Genomic DNA, 20,279 nt, shown 5'->3' on the forward strand with positions numbered 1-20,279 from the left:
TCTTTTTTAACAGCTGCCTTAGTAATTTGTCAGATCCGAAGGTATCAGATCTGAAGGTCCAAGAAGTGGATGCTTTCTCTCTAGGTCTGGTGGTTCCTAAATGCAGAATTATGGCGCAAATCCAGATCGATCTGATTCTCTAGTTCATGCCCTGGGACCACGGCCATCAGGTGCTGGTGGCCATCACAGCTGCCTTGGAGAGGGGTGTTCCGATGACTCCGGAACTGCCCGTTTGACCCCGCTTCCTCCGTGAATGTGCGAACACAGTGTTTCTGTCAGTTGTTCCTCCTTCCCCACTCTCTTCTGATGGGGGTACCAGGGATGGGATGGGGGTAGGGGAGGGAAGGAAAAGTTGAGTTCTGCCCAGGGCCAATCTGGTTGTGCCTTTCCCCCTCTCTTTCTCCTACTCTCCCCATTTTCCAAATGCGGTCCCTGATGGAGCAGGCCTCTCCACAGTTACTGGGCACAGCCCAACGCAGTGTCCAAGAGTATCGCTTCTTAGTTTTTTCAGTACACAGAGGTGGGATGGGTGAGACTTCCTGACTGGACGAGGACACACTGCTCTTGATGAGAAGAAAGACCTCGTCTGTGCCTTAGAGAGCTTCTGGCTTGTGTGGGATGCGGGCCTGTGAGCCTCATCTCCACATAAGACAGAATAACCTCACTCTGAGAGAGTGACCCGTGCAATTTGAATTAAGAGAAAGGAGTAAGGGATTCTCGTTGAGGGGGAGCCCAAAGCATTTTCGTCAAAGATAAGCTGCTTTCGCTGGATCTCAATTTTGATGATTTTGATACGTGGGCCTGGGAAAGAACATTCCAGATGAAGGTGGTATGGAGATTGCTTTAGTATTTATTGCTGCATATCATATGACCCCAAAATGTAGCAGCTTAAAAAAAAAACCAAACATTTATTATCTGACACAGTTTCTGAAGGTCAGGAATCTGAAACTGGCTGTCTGTGTAGTTCGGGCTCAGGGTCTCCCGTGAGGCTGCAGTAAAGCTGTTGGCTGGGGCTTCGGTCATCTCAAAGCTTGACTTGGGGGCTTTGGCAGGAAGTGTCAATTCCTCACCCCGTGGGCCTCTCCAGAAGGCTGCTGGCGACATGGTTTCCCTTCGAGCGAATGATCCCAGAGAGAGAGAACCGAAGAGCTGTATCCTGTTGGTCACACAGACCATCCCTGGTACCGTGTGGGAGGGGACTGTGTAAGGGTGTGACTACCAGCACTCATTGGCGGCCGCCTCGAAAGCCATCTCGTGCATCACCATAGAGATGGCCTGTGTGTAATGTGTGTGTGGGAAATTCGGTTCAGAGCCTCTGTAGCTGGAATTTAGGGGATGAGAAATGGCTGGGAGGTGAAGTTGATGTTGGTGTGGCGTGAGTTCCCTGAGGGCAGGAATGGGAGGTGGAACAGGCCTTCAAGCAGCTTCCTCTAGTAGAGGAGTTACATTAAGTACATAACTATGACCTCAGGCGGAAAGCAGTGTGTGTACAGAGGTGCAGGTTACAAATATGAGCGGTCAGAGGTTACTGCTAGCTGGGGAGCAGAGTCAGGTTTGTAGAGGAAGTGGGGTTTGCATTTAAAGGAAATGGTCCAAGTGTTGCTCACGTTGAGGTGGTGTGGTTCATCTATGCCTTATAATGCCATGGACCACTGTGACCACACACACACACACACACACACACACACACATACAGAGGTGTGTTGTCCCTGAAAATGCCTCTTTTTGTTTATTCTTCCTGCCAGGCTGACAGAACTTGTAATGGACACTGGGTTTTAAGGTTAAATTCGAAGTGACCTGGCTCGTTGGTTTGGTAATGTTGACCCCTGCAACCTTTTTGTTTTTGAGTGGTGCAAGAATGGAGGAGGGTAGAAATGTTTAATTTCCCAGAGTGCACTACACCCACCATTTTATAAATCTATGTTGTGTAGAATTTGTTACTGTATGGAACCAGTGCAGGTAAAAATAGAGTGCCTGCGGAGTAGTGTTTGTGCATGTGTGGTGTGTACCCGTGTGTGCATCAGTGCGTGTGCGGTGTGTCCCTGCGTGGGCATCGTTGCATGGGTGGAGTGTCCCCCGTGTGTGCATCAGTGCGTCTGCAGTGTGTACACGCGTGGGTGTCTGTGCGTGTGCGTTGTGTCCCCGCGCGGGTGTCCGTGCGTGTGCGGTATGTACCTGCGTGTGCATCAGTGAGTGTGTGGTGTGTCCCCGTGTGTGTATCAGTGCGTGTGCGGTGTGTACCCGCGCAGGTGTCATTATGTGTGTGGTGTGTCCCCGTGTGGGCATTGGTGTGTGTGCGGTGTGTCCCCGTGTGGGCATCATTGTGTGTGGTGCATCTCCGCGTGGGCATCAGTGCCTGTAGTGTGTGTCCCCGTGTGGGCGTCGGTGCGTGTGCGGTGTGTACCCGTGTGTGCATCAGTGTGGGTGGGGTACGTCCCTGTGTGTGCATCGGTGCGTATGCGGTATGTCTCCGCGTGGGCATTGTGTGTGATGTGTACCCACGTGGGAGTCATTGTGTGTGTGTGGTGTGTCCCCGCGTGTGCATCCGTGCGTGTGCGGTGTGTCCCCGCGTGGCATCATCGTGTGCGGCACGCCCCGCGCGGGCGTCCGTGTTCAGGGGTCCTGCCCTCTGAGTGTCTTCAGTAGCCGCAGGGAAGCCTTAATCGTTGATACTCACCGTGGGTGACTTTTCAGAATTTGTTAATCTCTATCAGGCTGTTAGAGGTTTAGCGACCATTGAGCACACCCGTGAAACTCTGCCTCACGTGTGAAACAATCGTGAACGTTCCTGGAAGGTGCGGCTGGCGTCTCTGGTTGAGAAGGAGCCCGTGTTCCCCGGGGCTCAGGTTATATTAAGCATTTGGTGAGTAAGGAAGCTGGAGACAGCTGTAAAGTAATTAGAATTCGACCGCATTTCAATTAGAACTTTCTCACTGGAGCCTGTCTTCCCGGCTCTTTGGGCAAGGCAGGGCTCCTGGTCCTGGTGGGTCAGGTTCCCCTCTTCATGGCCCGGGTGACCCCGGGAGAACCCAGGACCTGGGCTTTGCAGGGGGCTCCGGTTCTCGCCCCCAAATAAAGGAGCAGCATTCACGCGGGCCGACGAACCGGGGTCTGAGCGCCGCAGCTGGACCAGCGCGAGGGGTCTCTGGGGCGTCGCTTAGACAAAGGCGCGTTTTGTGCGGAGAGCATCAATAGGCCTCTCTTCTTCCAGGCAGATAAGGAACTGCAGTTGCTTCATGGTAACAGGCCTGCCAGCGGAGCTGTTCGTGCACTTCTCCCGGGGCGGAATAAAGCCTGAGACTGAGAAGAGCTGGGCTGGGGGACCCGCCTGGGGGACCATGTGGGTCAGGCGTGTGCCCCCAACTTCAGGCTCCCCACTTGCAAATGTCCTGGGTACCTTTGAGATGCTTGGGAGGATAGAGAAAAGTCACGGTATTTGAGTGTATTTTGTAAGCCATGAGGCATTATTCAAATACAAACTGCTCTTTCTTTTGCTTGTTGTTTTAATAGTTGTGCCGAATTTCCCCCACGAAGGGAACACTGCACAACTCTGCCCTTTAGGTGGCATCGGCACGGCAGTGGGTAATTATTAACTGTTCGTCTGGATCATCTACTGCGCAGCCTGGGTAATTTGAGCGTTTTATAATGTTAAATGTTTAAGTTTGTAAGTCTGAAACTGTGAAAAAAATTTTTCTCATAAAAACTTCTAGAGGCTAATGGGTGGGAGGTTTCCTTTTCGGGGTGATGAAAAGTTCTAAAGTTAGATCGTGGTGATGGTTTCACAACTGTGAATGGACTGAAAACTTTAAAAAGGGTGGTTTTTATTGTGTATGAATTATGTCTCAATAAGGCTGCTGTTAAAAAGCAAAACAAAACACCGTCCTAAATGTTATCTACAGAAATCCCATCGTTTCCCCCTCCTCGCCAGTGTCCTGCACATAGCAGGTGTTCAGTGCCGACAGGTGACTGAAAGTTGAATCATGTAGTTGAGACATAGATGAGGTGGAAGTGGGGGCTGCAGTGGTGGGTAACACTCTGGGGGGCTGTGCAGCAACAAGGCAGGCTCCGAGGGAGGGGCTGGTGCCCCTGCACAAGGCTGCTTGGGAGGGGGGCGGGTCTTGTGGCAAGAGGTGGCAGTGATGGTGGATGTTTGTCAAGGGTGGTAGGGGCGGAAGAAGATGTGATACAAGCAGGTGAGCATCTGGGTGGGAGGGGCAGCAAATGATCTTGGATGCAGATTGGGTGTGAGAACTTTCTCGTGTCTGCGAGTTGGGAATGCGAGTATTTCATGGTCCAAATTCTGATTACCTTGGCCTTCGAGGCTGAGTGATGACGCTGTGGGCGGAAGGCCAGAAGATGGCTGCATTTGGGGAACTCGTGGAGAGGGGGATGTGGTGAGCCACAAGTTCTTAATTTTCAGAGTGTCTGTGTCCTTGAGTAGCCAGGTGAGAGCCCGCTCAGGTACCCAGGCGACGAAAGCAAAGAAATGAGGGGAGGCAAGAAGGCAGAACCCAGGCCTTGATCTGGGCGGTTACCAAAGGGGATCTGGGTGCAAGCTTTGGGAGTGTGGTGTTCAGCAGCCTTTTGGGGTTCGTTTTTAGTTTTTTCATTTGTATGTTGTTTTTTATTTTTGATAAATCTTGATGAGGAGTAGATTTTCCGTTCCCTGGATGCCTAGAGTCCCGTCCTTGTAGAGGACGTATCGATTGCCTTTTCAGGTTCCTCACTGCAAAGCAGAAACCACTCTGAGCTTTGTTCCAGCACCTGCCGAAGCAGAAGCTGGTTATGAAATCTCATGAAACCATGTTTTCCCCCTCACGGGGCATTCAAATTTTCTTCCTGCTGGGTTTTACGCAGTAAGCTTTCAGACTGAGGATTCTGTCACTTTTGGTATCTTATTGTCAAAGGCAGTGACCTTTTTAACATAGTCTTCTACTGAGAAATGTTTCAATTCTGAAGGACCGAGCTGGTCCCTCCCTCAGAGGACAGTGTTAACTGGCACTGTAGTTAATTTGGGACTAATGTGAGAGTCCTGCTTCTGGGGGTTCTCACCAACTTATTTTCACACTTATGGAAAATAGTACATGCTCATGGCAAAAGAATTAAACCAGTACAAAGGATATATGGTTAAAATTGAACTTTCTCATGCCTGATCCGTTTCCAAGAGACAACTGTCATGATCAAGCTCCTTAGATGGCCTTCCAGAAACGTCCATGCAGGTAATGTGTATAGGCATTTAAAAAATCCAAATGGGAACGTCATACACATTATTCTATGCTTTGACTGTCGTACACGTTATTCTATACTTTGTTTTAACTAGAATGTATCTTCTTGGTTGTTTTTTCTTATCTAACACAGATGGCTAGATTTTTTGTTTAAACAGCTTTATTGAGGTATAATTTGCCGTAAATAATTACCATATAATTTACCTTAAAATCCACTTGTTTTAAGTGTACAATTCAGTGATTTTTGGGAAACTTACAGAGTTGTGCAACTATCGCCACAATCCAATTTGAGAACAATTCCATCAGCGCTGTGCCTATTTGCAGTCACTCCTCATTCCCACCCCCAGGCAACCACTAATCTGCTTTCCGTCTCGATTGATTGATTTTACTCTTTTAGCCGCAACCAGTGGTCCATTTTGTGGAAGTGCAAAAATTTGTTTAGCTGGTCCCTGTCCAAGCAAATTTGGTTTCTTGCGGATGTTTTATTTTGCTGCCTTTCTACTTCCTTTAAAAAAATTTGACAAGATTGAAAATTTGCCTTTGAGCCAGACTTGGTGTGAGTGATAGGGGAATTCTTGTGAGGGTTGTTTGTGGATTTTCCAGTCACCAGCTGTAGGACTAGAAGAATTTTAGGGCCTAGTAATTATCATATTTGAGTAGAAACTGCCTGAGGTCGTCCTTGTCTGGGCGAAGCCCAAGCATTAATGTGTATTTTATGGATGTGGGGAAGTGGAACTAAGGATTTATACATGCTTGGGGCTGAGGGGAGTTTATTATTTTCGCTTTTTCCCTTTTATTTCTAACGTTGAGGGTTTCAGGAGCTGCTGAGTGTTCAGGAGTATGTCTTAGGATGTATTTTTCACCTGTTAATGAGATGTGGATTCTGACCAGCAATTTCCAAAAACCAAGTGGAACAGAATAATCCAGAAATGCCTTGCATGTTGTAATGGTGAGCGTCGTTTTTGGAAAATACAGTTTTAATTGTAAATGTGTGTGTGTGTATGTGTGCTTGTGATGTAAACATCAAAAACGTTGGAAAGTCAGTGCCTTAGGAGGTAGAGTGTCTCAATTTCAGTCAGAGGAACAAACAGATGATATTCAGGCTTCCTCTTTGAGCTGTGCTAGAACTCTCCCCAGGGGCAGGTGGGGTGAGAAACTAGGCTAGGCTAGTTCAGTGAGATGAAAATTTGTTGGATGTGGCCGGGAAAGTGAGCCAGCTTGTCTGAGAGAGTGGGAGGTGGAAATGAAAATGGTCAAGGAAACTTCCTGTGTGACCACTTTTCCCTATCAAAATAATGTGTTATTTCAAAAGTTCTGAAGAGGAAGCTTTGGATGGATTTTAGTCAGTTTATTGACTGTTCTGTTCTGGCTTTTTTGATGGTGACAGTGTATACATCTAGACTGGGGAGAACTTTAGGACAATTGAATTCATTGGATCTTGTGGTTTTAAGTAACAGAGTTACTCTGCACGTATCCTTCTTTAATATCTCTGTTGATGGTTCTGCATCCTACACTGGAATCCATCTACTAAAGGGGAATTCAGTACCTCCCCAGGCATCCCTGTTCTTCAGCTTCTTCGTGTTGAGGACCCTTAGGTTTCGTATGTCTCAGATTTTTGGATTGGGCTGCTATATTAGTTATCTATTGCTGTATAACAAATTACCTCAAGACTTAGTGGCTTAAAACAAGCAATACTGTGTCAGGAATTTGGAGCAGCTCATCTGGGTGGGCTGGCTCAGAGTCTCTCATGAGATTGCAGTCAAGTTGATGGTTGGGGCCATAGTCACCTGAAGGCTGAATAGACCAAAGGATCCACTTCCAAGATGACTCATGCACATGGTCGTTGGCAGGAGGCCTCAGGTCCTCATTGTGTGGACCTCTGCCTGGTCCTCTTTGATTGTGTTCATGACACACTCGCTCTCTTGGACTAAGAGGGAAAGGCAGAAGCCAGAAGCCAGAATGTCTTATGTGATCTAGCCTTACAAGTCACATGTTCTACCTCATTTCTGTATTTTATTCATCACATAGACCAACCTGGATACAGTGTGGGAGGGTCTACACAAGGGTGTGAAAACCAGGAAGCACAGATCACATGGGCATCTTGGAGGCTGGCCACCGTCACAGCAGAGGGAGTGGTGGTTGTGCCTTTGTAGGGGATCTCGGTGGAAGAGCACAGTTCAGCTTGACTGAAGATGGTGACTCAGGTTTGGCTGTGTTGGGTTTAATATATTTCAGAACAAATAGGAGCTTGTTGACATAGCTGCCCCACAAATGGAAATGGTCTCCCTGGAAGTACCTTGGTTGGAAATGTGATACCAGGATCAGGCATTAACTTCCATATATCAGAGAGGAAAGGTATCATCCTAAAAGAACACTGAATCATTGTACCATGAAGTAGTTTTCCTGCTGAGAGAGAATCTCTTAAGATTTTTTTTTTAAAGATTTTATTTTCTCCTTTTTCTCCCAAATCCCCCCAGTACATAATTGTATATTTTAGTTGTGGGTCCTTCTAGTTGTGGCATGTGGGACACCATCTCAGCATGGCTTGATGAGTGGTGCCATGTCCGTGACCAGGATTCGAACCTGTGAAACCCTGGGCTGCCGAAGCAGAGCGCACGAACTTAACCACTTGGCCACGGGGCCCGCCCCCTCTCTTAAGATTTTGATACAGACGTCAGAAAAGGTGTATTGTGCCTTTAGGTTTTCTGCTTATTAAAATCTGGCTAGGAAGGGTTGTTCTGTGATTTAGGGAAGGAAAAGCATAATTTGGCACGCTGACCTGGGTGGAAGAAAAAGCAGCCGTCATCTGAAGAGCAGTGCGTCTCAGAGGTTATGGGACACACCTGCATCAGCAGCCCCTGGAAGCTTGTTAGAAATACGTGTCCTCAGGTCTCATCTCAAGCCTGCTGAGTCAGAATTTCTGGTGGGGCCCAGTGATCTGTATTTTCAAGGCTTTCCAGGCGATTCTGATGACCTCTGAAGTTTGAGAACTGCTGTAGATTCTACCATCAGCGTAGCCTCCTGGAGTAAAAAAAAAAGACAGACTTTTCCATGTCCCTTGTTTCTTCCACCAGAGTGATGACTGCTCCTGGGCTGGCTCCCATCTCGAATTCTTCTCTGTATTTCTCTGGCCTGGAGAGCTTAAATATTGGCTACATTTTGTAGCGCTGTTGTTTTAGCTCCATTGGCTGGCTTTACTCCTGGGGGAAAGGTTTCCAGGCATCTGTGGAGGAGAGGGTACAGAGAGGAGACGCTGGCAATGCGGCAGAATCTCCTTCGCTCACTTTTGCCACCAGCTCTAGACAGAAACTGTGCAGAGATATTTCAAGTCAAGGAGACGGGCCTGCACTGACTTTGAGGGAGCTTTAGTTAGTTGTAGGTCTGAGATGATAACTACTGTCATTCCTGCCTCGTAGGATTATTGTGTGAATCAAATGAGATGATGAATGTTAAAGGCTTTGGAGACCCCAAGGTACTACACGCTTATTTTCTTACTGGAGGCAAAGCATTTTCCTCTTAGCTCTGGGGAGTGTCTCTCCCCCATCCCTACTGCCAGTTTTAATACTTCAGCGATTGCAACCCCTTCCTGGGGTTGCAGTAAGGACCAAGGGAGAGAATAATGTAGATCATGTAGCATAGTGCCTGGCACATAGTAAGTACACAATTAACACTTACTCTTACTATCCCTGAAATAGATATGACTGTGGCTTAGGATCCACATGTGTCTACTGTCATGAACTGCATGGAATATTATGTATGGGGAAAAAGTTTTTGTTATTTGTTATTTTCTGTATTTGGATGACTTCCCCAATCTAAATTCTAACCAGAACCCTGTGTCTTCATCTTCCTGTGCTGACATGATGTAATAGAAACTTCAGTCCTAAAAAATAATAGTGTTCTTCTTCTTCCTCCTTGCTGCCCTCTTCCTCACTGCCCAGCTTCCCCCAAATGTACCAAGAAGTGTGAGTCCTCTTTGTTAGCATCAGTGGTATCGTCAAGTTCCTGGACTCCAGGTTGGGAAGTTGAGACAGTTTCTCCAGGTAGTTCATTTGGAACTGAGGAGGTGATGTGGCCTAGGCAAGGTGTGGTAGGAGGGATGGAAAGAAGAAAGGGAGCTGAAGGACACTGAAGAAAGGATTGTTAGTGCTCTGGCTGAGCTGGCGGATGGGTCGAAGAAGTAAAAAGTGTGGAGGTTTTAAGCCTGGATGACTGGAGAACCTGGTGGTGCTGTTAATAAGAAATCAGGAGGAACACCAGTGAACAGAGGGAAGAATATATGGTTTTAGAGGGAAGAAGTAAAATTCAGTTTTAATTTTGCATTTGAGGCGCGTTGGTGTCCATCAGGCACTTAAACATGGACAACCCATGGTCGGCCACAGTGCTCCTTGCTGCATCCCTGGACCCTCTCGGGGTCAGACAGAGGGCTAAAGTCCCTATTTGCCCGAGTATGCTGTGCCCTGAGATAAGGTTTGGAGTGGTTCAGGAAGAGGGACCTCTATTTACAGAAGAAAAGTAAAGGGAACAAACATAGTGGACATCGAGGACTGGCGCTTCTGAATGTCATCTTTATTCCTGGTAGCAGCTCTACAAGCTATGTGTGGTTACTGCAGTTTTACAAATACAGAAAAAAGGACCAGAGAGATAGGTGACCTGTTCAGGGTCACACAGCTAGTAGATGCTGGAGCTATGATTTGAACTTATCTTTATGAATGAATGAATCTTCCTTTTCCATCAGCATCAAAGGGCATTATGGCTAGTTGCATTGCTAGAATCTGAAAGCTACGAAGCGAGAACTCAAAAGTGGCATGGGACCCCTGGCAGCTGGTTACTAAGGGTAGCTAATTGGCAGGTTATCTTTTGCCACTTCTTTTCTTCCAGCCTGTTGTTTGTTCCATGGCTAGAGGACCTCCCCGATGGTCCTGTATCTCCTTAGGGGCACTGTTCCCTCGGGTCGGTTAAGCAGGAGGGCTGTGTTTCTCTGAATCAATAGGGGGTGGCACAGAATAGCAAAAGGAAGTCTCCCTTCCAGTCCTGTCCTTAAAACCTTCATGCTGCCATAACTCCCCTTCATCCTCACCGTGGTATCTTGTTAGTCCAAGAGGCACTAGTCTCTGTGGCCGCTGACTGTTGTATCGTGTCAGTGTGGAGGAGGAAGGGGTGGTTTACAGATAGATCTGCCTGTGGGATCCTGAACCCTCACTCACAGACAGCAGTCATCATAATTTCAGTAATGAGTTCTGGAACGTTTACCACGTACTGAATGATTTGCAAACATAGAAAGATTTGGGGCCGGCCCGGTGGCATAGTGAAGTTCATATGCTCTGCTTTGGTGGCCCAGGGTTCACCGGTTTGGATCCCAGGTACGGACCTACACACCACTTAGCAAGCCGTGCTGTGGAGGCGTCCCACGTATAAAGTGGAGGAAGATGGGCACAGATGTTAGCTCAGGGCCAGTCTTCCTCAGCAAAAAGAGGAGGATTGGTGGCAGATTTTATTAGCTCAGGGCTTCCTGAAAAAAACAAATTCAGTCTTCAAGCCCAAATGCATGCTGTCCAGAAGATGCCAACTAGCAAGGCCACATGCTCCCCCTCCACTACCTAAGACCCCAGCTCATCCTCTCCCTCCCTTACCTAAAACCTCAAATAAAAATGCTTACCTTTAAAAAAAAAATAGATTTAATCCTCACAGCAACTGTATGAGAGAGATTTTTATTATCCACATTTTATTGATGAGGAACTTTAGGTTCAGAGAGTTTGTTTCAGAACTTCACACACCTCGTAAGTGGCAGAAGCCACCTGTCGATGGTCCCTGCTCTAACTCTGGCCCTGGAGTAGTAGGAGTGGAGGATATAGGAGACAAACTGATCTTTTGAAAAATGAAGGAAGCAGATTCCACCTGAATATTAGATAAGATCAGATTAGCGCTTAAAAGGGAGTCTGTATTCCTTAGTGTACCAATTAGTATTTGAGGGCATACATTGTGCTAGGTGTTTGCTGTGAAATAAGTATGCTGTGATCGACAAAGCAGCTTGATCAGAGTAATAGTTTGGCAACACCAGAAAGAAACATAACAGTCAAGCAGAGTGGAGTCATTGGGCCGGTTGGTCCGCTCGTGTCCCCTCTAGTCGGTGAATCATTTCGGGACATCGCAATGGGTCATCTTTACTGATTCTCCCTCATCTCAACACAAAGCCTTCCTGGCCCTTCTCTCCTTTCTGCCTACACTCTCTCTTTAGGTGATCTTTACACAGTGTAAACATGTTATAATGGTTCCTCTTCTCGTTAATGGAGCCGTGAAGTCAGATGTTTGTTTCCCATCCTTTAGCTGATATTGTAGAGGAGTGGAGGCTCTTATTGGGAAGAAGATATTCCTGGTTTGGATTAGGGGTGAACTCGCTCTGGAGGATGGGCAACGTTCAGCTCGCCTCCGCTAGACGTCTCCCCAGTCCAGCGGGGAGCTCTGCATCTTCGTGGTGAACTCAGACCACAGAATGTTACTTCAAGCTATAAACTTGCAGAGTTTTTTCCTAGTATCTTGGTTGTGATTTCTAGACTTCATGTCGTCCGGTTCAGGCTAAGAGGGTGGCTGACACTCCCCGCTGTGGGCAAGAAGAGCACCTGGAGGAAACAGCACGTGTCACGTCCTGAGGGTCAGGAGCTCTTTGGAGAATTGCTCACTGACCTGGATGGTTCGCACATGAGTGTGTTGGGATTGGTATGCAGAAACCAGAGGGAACTGGGGGGCAGGGGGTCTTCTGTGCCACAGTCAGGAGTAAACTTGGCCCTGAGGGCAGTGGGAGCCTTCGCAGAGGTTTAAGCTTTGCAGTGACATGATGTGGCCTTTGCTTACAACCAGGCATTACTGGATGAGTTAGAAGTTCTTAAAAGTGGTTTCATCCAGCCTATAGTGCAGACTTTCTGTGCTTTTCTTTGTGTCAGTTCCCTCTCATCCTTCCCACCCTTCTCATCATGTCTATTCCGAACGTGTACCATTTTTGCAGGCCCGGTCATACCTGGCCCCGTCCTCTCAGCTTGTGCTCTTGCTTCTTTCTTCCAGGTCTGAGCCAGTCAGGTGCAACTCCTCAGCTGCTTACCTTTAAAGCTGAATCACTTTCCCTCTTCAGCGTCTGAAACGTGTGCCGTAATTATCCTCTTGTCCAGGGTAAACATTTAGAAATACAACAGGAGAGAGGGATTTGAGAGGTATGGGAGAAATGCTGTCGCTTGCAGCCTTTCCAGTTGCCAACGTAGGTGAAATCCGCTGTGTACACTGTGGAACATGAATTGTGGTTCCTTAAGGAAAAAGTAAAACCATACCACCAAACCCATGAAGACAGGATGCAAGAGCAAAGAAGAGCTGTGAGCACTTAGGTGTGACTCAACCGAACAGGTCTGGTGTTGACATTTCTGTCTGTCTGGCGTTCTGTTTGCAATGCGTGGGAATTTGTCTGTTCATGTCACTTCCGTAACAGATTGTGTGATGCTTGTATGTGAATTTCTATATAAATTTAGTGGATATATGACTTTTTGTATAATAAGGTTTAATATAATTTTAATTTTAACATAAATCATATGCTTTAATTAATTATCTTACAATTAGCCTTTTGTTCAATATTTTGTGTTTGGTTGTGATTTTTAAAATACAGTCACAGACTGCATAATGACGTTTCAGTCAATGATGTACTGCGTGCATATATGGCAGTGGTCCCATAAGGTTAGTACCATGTGGCCCAGGTGTAGTAGGCTCTACCATCCAGGTTTGTGTAAGGCACTCTATGAGGTCCTTACAATGATGAAATCGCCTAACAATGCATTTCTTGAAATGTATCCCCATCATTAAGTGACACATGACTGTAATAGTAATTATTCAAAAGTTTTGTGTTTTTTTTTTGAGGCAAGCAGATGTGTGTTGTAGGAACAGCCAAGAACTTTTCATTAGCAGTAAACTCATGTATATTTAATATAAATAAGGAGGTGAGAAGGAGAGAGTATCAAGCTGGGATTCTGCTTATACATTTAAATTTTCAGAAATAAGGGAAGGAATGTATCAACCAAAATTTACCTGCTGGTTATAAGACATTCAAGCAAACCTAAAAGGTTTAAAGTTTTAAAAGATCCTATAGTTTATATTTTTTACAGTTGGAATATAACATTACGGAGGATGAAGTCATTGTGGTAGCATTCTGTCCTCTCTCCCCCCAAAAACTCTAGGTGGAAAGATGATCTGGAGAAATTTAGAAAACATGAAAGAAGTGAAGAAGTGAATGTTTTAAAAATTATTGCAAATTTTGATGGAAAAGATAAAACATTCAGGGATAGATTATTATCTGTTCATGTAAGTTAGACAGAAGAAATGGAATGTACCTGAAATTCACAAATATTTTACTTTTCGAGCACAGAATTTACCATTATAAGGCATGATGTGTCTTCTTCTGTGCATAAAGATAAGTAAACATCAGAATAAAAGCTAAAGGTTAAAACATTTTATTTTATGAATTCTTAAGCTAATAATACAAAACCAACATATTCCAAGTGAAATAATAAAGGCTGAAAAGTTGTAGGACAATATAAATGAGATAATTGTTTGTTCTGTTTATTCAGTAATGTGATAATACAGTCGATAGTGCGATGGACAGCTGGCAGTTTGTTTAAGATAACCCTTGACATTTTCAGCAGCTCTGAATTTCACGAACTCATTTTCAGTAGCTGTAAAACAACAAAACGTCAGACAGTACAGAAGAGTATAAAGTGAACAGCAAGTGTCCCTATCTGCTTCTCTGATCTCTAGACCCATTTCTGAGAGAGAACAGCTGTTAATGGTTTAATATTTACCTTTATGTTTTATATGATGTAGCAACATGTGTGTGTGTTTACTTAGAAATCACAAATGGGACCTGTATTTGTCAGGTTACAGATTATAGGATGTCTCCTGTAACAAGCTCAGAATTTCACTGGTTTCACATAATAAAATTTTAATTCTTGCTCACATTATGGTTCAGCGTGCAGTGTCCTTGGTTGAGTGGTTCTCCTCGGCAGCTTTGCATTAAGCAGAAACTCGGGGACCCAGGCTCCTTCCATCTGGTAGTTTTACTTCCACCCTTGGGGATGTGAAAGACAGAACATCAGTGATCACAGGGGAGGTTTTCATGGGCCAGGCCTGAAATTCACAAGCATCCTTTTCACACACATTCTATTGGCCAGCCTTAGTCACATGCCCCATGTAACTGCAGGGAGGTCTGGAAAATGTAGTTCAGCTCTGTGCCCTGAAGGAAAAAGAAATGGGATTTGGTAAATACACAGAAGTCTGCCAGAGCACTTGGCTGTTTTCACTTTAACAACGTAATGAGATGTGTTTTCATGTTGATATTTACAGCAATCTCACTTTAAAATGGAGTCAGACTGATCCATTGTATAGTGGTATCATAATGGACGCTGCTTTCTTCCTGTCCTTCATTATAGTCAACAGTGCTATAAAGAATGCCCTCCTGGGGCTGGCCTGGTGGCATAGTGGTTCAGTTCAGTGCACTCTGCTTTGGTAGCCTGAGTTCCTGGGTTTGGATCCTGGGTGTGGACCTACACCGCTTGTCAGCCATGCTGTGTTGGCGACTCACGTACAAAATAGAGGAAGACTGGCAAAGATGTTAGCTCAGGGCGAATCTTCCTCAAAAAAAAAAAAAAAAAGTCCTCCTACATGATATAAGTATAGCAATAGGATAAACTCCTGGAAGTAGAATTGCTGGATATATGGGGTCTCTATATTTAACATTTTTGTAGATATCTTGCAATAGCAGTACAAAATTTGCACTAGTTTAAATCTTCAATAGTGGATTGTGCCTGTTGTCTAACATCCCAATATCATCAAACTTTCCTCTTAGAATTTTTTTTTTCTTATTGATTTAAGTGACTTCTTTTAATATTAAGAAACTTAGCCCTTTGCCTGTCACATAGTCCAGGTACCTGTCCAGCTTATTATTTGACTTGGCTTTGTTTGTGACAGATGTTTCCAAATAGATGTGTCAAGTCTTCATGGGGTAACGTTTGTTCATCTTTTCCTTGATGAGTTTTCTGTCATTTTAGAAAGTTCTTTCTGCTCTGATTAATTTTTAAAAAATGAGAAAAAATCCACCCGTAATTTCTTTTATAGATGGAGGAAATGTACAATCACGTATTTCTTCCATCTGGAGTATTTTTGAGTGTAAGGAATTATTGAGGTAGGCATCAAGCATTATGATGTATTTTTTCCTAATGGCTAGCGCATGTTCCCAACAAAATTATTGAATCAACTGTCATTTCTTTGCTTCTGCAGCTAGCTATCTTGCTGAAATCCAATAACTTGTTTTTAATTGTCGATGATACTCCTTTAATGAATGTATATAGGATTATAAGAATTTATTTGCAGCAAATTGAAATTGATTTGAATAAAATGTGTGTCCAGGCCTGGCCTAGTTCCATTTTTGTGAATAGAGAATTTGAGTTGTAGAATTAGAGAAATAGAACCAAAAGCTCCGTACTTAGGCTGTCATCTATATCTTCTGAGTTTATAAGTAATTAGATTTTGTGAAGATGTGAACATTCTCTCAATTTTTTTGTCATTCAGTCAATTTCACCCTACAGTTATATTCGTGCATTTATAAAGTGATTGTCAAATTATCAAAATATGTGTAAACTAAGTGAAAGTACAATACCCAGGAAAAATATAATCTATCAAAAACATTCAAGCCGTCAAGTTGAAATTGAGAGCTTAGAGAGTATTGAAATGTTTCAAATTGTGTAAAGATTCTTTAGATTTGCAGTTATCTGGTGACAGTAGTTTCTAATTGTGGGTTTCGTTTATTTAAGATTTCTTTTAATGTGCTGTCTTAAATGACAATGTTCTAAAGAATTTAAAAGTAAAATTATAAACTTTCCTTTTGTCTTCAAAAGCAGAAGCGTTATTTCATTATTTCAGTCAGAGAAAAATAATGGCTATTTCAAATCCATTTGGGATGAACAGAGGATGTTTGCAAGAAAAATCTCAAAGGGTTTCAAAATAAAAATGAAAGCGAATAAAAAAACCTTTCCCTTTGGAAGAGAAGAATAAAACCTGAAATAATAATAAATTATGGCATTTTAGATAGCGTGTTTTCCCTTTGCTTTCTCAAAATAGTATAAAATTTATAGTCTCATGCTTGGATACAAATTTATGCTTAAGTTTTCAGAAATTAATTAGACCAAAATGGAGCCAACATCGGAATTACTTAAATGAACAAAATACAAGTGTTTAATGAAGCAGACGTCAAACATGCAGAAGAATTTTAGACTCCATAAATGTGAGTGTGGACATCTGATTTTATCCGAACTGTGCAGAACTCAGCCTCTCTGTGATTGTGTCACCATATTGATGCTGGCCCTTTGTTTACCTGGTGTGGTCTGCATAGGACGGCTTATTTCCCAGAGTGGAGACATCCTGCATGGCGGGACCATTCAGGACAGCAGTGGAGAACGCTCCTTTCTGTCTAACTTACCTACGTGGACCGTGGGTGGTGATTCTGGGACAGGATTTGAGAACTAAACAGATAGAACCTATGGCCATCAGTGGTTTTGTGTAGGACTTTGCCATATCACCTTAGAGATTGGCGATGTTTGACAGCTTGTCCTGAAAAATTTTCTACTTTGGTGCTGTGTTGTCATATTTCATATTTAAATCTTAACCATTTCAGCAGTCTTTAGGACCTTAAACTAAAATGAGGTGTGATGTTGACACTACTGGGATGATATAATGGAAATGAACAGTTAGAAAAATGCTATATTTTGTTCATTCTCAAATCAGGATACATACCGTTATCAGTAGCATCTGAGATTAAATGAAATGCGGTAATCTTTGCTTTAATCGAAAGGACAAATTAGAAATGTTAGTTTGAAAAATGTTAATTCAAAATTTCTCAGAACGTTTGGCCTGTTTCTTTATTGCCACTGGAAAAAAGAAATACCAGTGTCTTGTCTCGCTTCCACCTGCACTGTTTGCATCTTCATCTCTCCCCAAGACTCTGTGCCCCTCCTCCAGACTCTTGCACCTCCTTGGGCCTCTCTTTCTTGAACTTTTGCTCTTCCATTCTTGATAAACTCTTATCTCTAGTCCAGTGCTTCTTAACTCAGTTGCACATTAGCATCATCAGAGGAGCCTTTAAACGTGACTGATGTCTGGCCCAGGTTGAGAACACTGCCTTTGTCTGTGGAGCATGTCCACGCCTCTTCTGTGCCCACAGGTCCCTCTCTGGTATTGTCAAATATCTTGCCTCCCCTGCTGCACAGATCTCCAGAGAGGCCCCTCTCATCATCTTCACCTGCTCACTTTTTGGTCATGGTCGGCTCACGTAGTTAGGCTTCTCTCTCTCACTGCTTTCCTGAAGCATTGTTGCCAACATCACCAGTCACCACCTGCTTGCCGTTGAGTTCTCCTTATTTTACTGGACATTTCTGTTGCTTTGAACACTGTTGCCCATTCATTTTCTTGAAACTCTCTTTCCCGTTCTTTCCAGGTGTTGGACTTTCCTGGCATTCTTCCTATCTCTTTGACCAGTACGTAAAGGCTCCAGGTTCTCTGTCGTCTCTAAAAGACACATGTTTCCCTGCCACCCTGATATTCTCCTTCAGAGAGCTGGTGCATTCTCAAGTTTTCAGCTACCTTTCTGTGCTAATGATTTATAAACCTATTCCCTTCAGCATCTCAGAATCTCACTTCCAAATGCCCATGCAGCGTATCTACTTGGATATCCCGGGAACTTGACCAAAATGGTATTTATTTTTCTCTGAATCTGCTTAACTTCCCGTGTTCTCTTTCTTACTTGGTGGCACCACCATCCGCCCTGTCTTCTGTGTTATAATTTGGGAGGTCATCCTTCTTTCTTTTTCGCTGTCTACACACAGTCATCTAACAAGGCCTGTAAATTTTTTGTCCTAATATTTCTCAGAATTTTTGTCTTATTCTCAATCACAAACCGCCAGGGCCCTCCCAGCTGAGGACTTTGTCCTCACTTGTATACTGCAGGGTCTCTTAACCCATCTCCTTGCCTCTGGGCTTGTCCCTCTCAAATTGCTCCTCTGGAGTCACCAGAGGGACTCATCTAAGATGCAGATCTGAGCTGTCACCTCTCTGCCTTTACGTCACCGAGATTTATCTCCTTTCCTTCCATTCCCGCTGTCCATACCTTTCTTAGTCTCAGCTGGCCCCCTCCCGCCCGGAGGACCTTAATGGGGCTCTGACCACTCTGCTGGCTGTCCTTGGCCTGCCTTCTCCTCCTGCGCCTCACTGCCTGTAGGCAAACTGCAGAATTCTCAGCTTGGCAGTGAAGGGTCCCCAGACCTTACTTTCTAATCCAGCTTCTTCACTTACTGCCCTTATAGCTATCATTCCCTTGTTTATTGTCATTTATTCAGCTCAAATGCTGCTTCCGATTCAGTGTGCCGTCCACATGGTTGAGTCTTACTTTCTGTGTTGTTTGGCGATGCAGTGGGTTGCGACAGAGAAAGCCCTGCTCATGGTGTCAGACCCGACTCCTCCCTCTCATGAGAGAACTCTCATGAGATTTCAGCCAAATTAAATAATTTATTTGATTTTCAGTTTTCTCATCTGTAAAATGGTAATGATGATAAAACATCATTGCCCTGGGATTGATTTATTTAATTTTTTTTGGGGGGGGGGTGTATGTGAGATACTATATTGAAAGCACAAGGGGAATATGTAAAGTAGAAATGATAATGATAAATGTAATTCCTTCATTATTAATTATGTAACTGCTGATAGTCAAAAAGAAAAACTTTCACTGTATCTTATTATCCAAAGTTATAGGAACTCAGCTGACGTCAGTGGAAATCTTCCTAATGATGAAAGAAAAGGATAAAGTCAGCTGGAGGCTTGTCTGTGAACCAGGCAGCCGGTGTGAACGAGGACAAGACCTGATCCGCCAGCGCCGGCCTGGTGTCCTCAAGGCCGCCTGGTTAGGGCTGGGCCCGGCTTGTTTTGGAGTTAAGTTCACGCGTTTGCGCTGAGAATGTAACCCCAGTAGCGGCTCGTGTAACAAATGTCCAGAGTTTGGGGGAGATAATTCTATCACATTTCCACCTGGCTCCTGAGGTTTCAGAGGGTTCGTTTGGCTGGTCTGTTTGGCTTGACTTTTATACAGTGTGTTTGTTAGTTTGCAATACCGTGTTGAGGAGGATTAATGCTGCCTTAAGTAAGAGTCAGCCTAAGACTTTGGAGTCACAATCTCCAGTCTGTGTGACCGTGACCTTTGAACTGAATTGAATGATGTGGCTTCTTGTCCTGCACAAGAGGAGAGGGGTCCTGTCACTTCATGAGCGTGTGGGGCTCCTGTCACGTCTCCCCTTCTCTGTGGCCGTGAGAGGGGGCCGTTTTGCTGTGGTCACCTTAAATAACCCTTGGTTTTAAATTGACTATTTCTTCTTAGTGGGAAATGGTGAAGGGTTGATTTTAGTGGTCTTGGTAATGATCTTGTCCCTGCCTGGATATAGTCACAAATCTGTGTGGGTGGAGGCAGAGAAAACCAACATAAATAAATCTGAATGTTTATTTTAGTGCAGATCTTTTGTTTTAAACACCACGTGAATGCTATCTCTGTATTGTATGACGTATGGTAATTGAAGAAAACCTGTTTCCTGTGAAATATTTCTTAGATTTTTTTAGCTGAAATGGTTATAATAAACATTGTTTTATACGTCCCACTAAAGAGGGTCAAATGACGGTGATGATAACAATACAAACCATTTCTAAGGTTAAAGCTGCGCTTCATTTCTATACATATATTCTGTTTAAGTCCCATCAATAACTTCTACAGAAGCAACTTGTAATTCAGTGCATTTATTACTTTATTTAAAAATATTAATTTTTTTTTTTCTTGCGGAAGATTAGCCCTGAGCTAACATCTGCCGCCAATCCTCTTTTTGCTGAGGAAGATTGGCCCTGAGCCAACATCCATGCCCATCTTCCTCTACTTTATATGTGGGACGCCTGCCACAGCATGGCTTGTCAAGCGGTGCATTGGTCCTACCTGGGATC

At 44.3% G+C, this 20,279-nt stretch overlaps 1 protein-coding gene across 15 annotated transcripts in view; it reads left to right on the forward strand.

Moving 5' to 3' along the window:
- Positions 1-20,279, forward strand: part of TPD52 (tumor protein D52) — a 105,127-nt gene that overhangs the window by 22,776 nt on the left and 62,072 nt on the right. For 5 of the 15 annotated variants that reach the window (XR_011542966.1, XR_011542965.1, XM_070630383.1 and 2 more), the window contains exon 1: positions 3,222-3,432. The exons of 5 other annotated variants lie outside the window; for them this stretch is intronic. Coding sequence is in view for 8 of the 10 variants with exons in the window: in XM_070630383.1 (XP_070486484.1) it covers positions 3,237-3,432 (196 nt within the window). In the remaining 2 variants the exon portion in view is untranslated. Of the gene's footprint in view, positions 1-3,221; positions 3,433-4,379; positions 4,446-4,474; positions 5,220-20,279 lie in introns of those variants that run through there. 5 more of the 15 variants (XM_070630387.1, XM_008519930.2, XM_070630393.1 and 2 more) reach the window with 4 other exon arrangements.

This window comes from Equus przewalskii, chromosome 8 (genome assembly GCF_037783145.1).
Source record: "Equus przewalskii isolate Varuska chromosome 8, EquPr2, whole genome shotgun sequence".
Taxonomy (NCBI): Eukaryota; Metazoa; Chordata; class Mammalia; order Perissodactyla; family Equidae; genus Equus; species Equus przewalskii.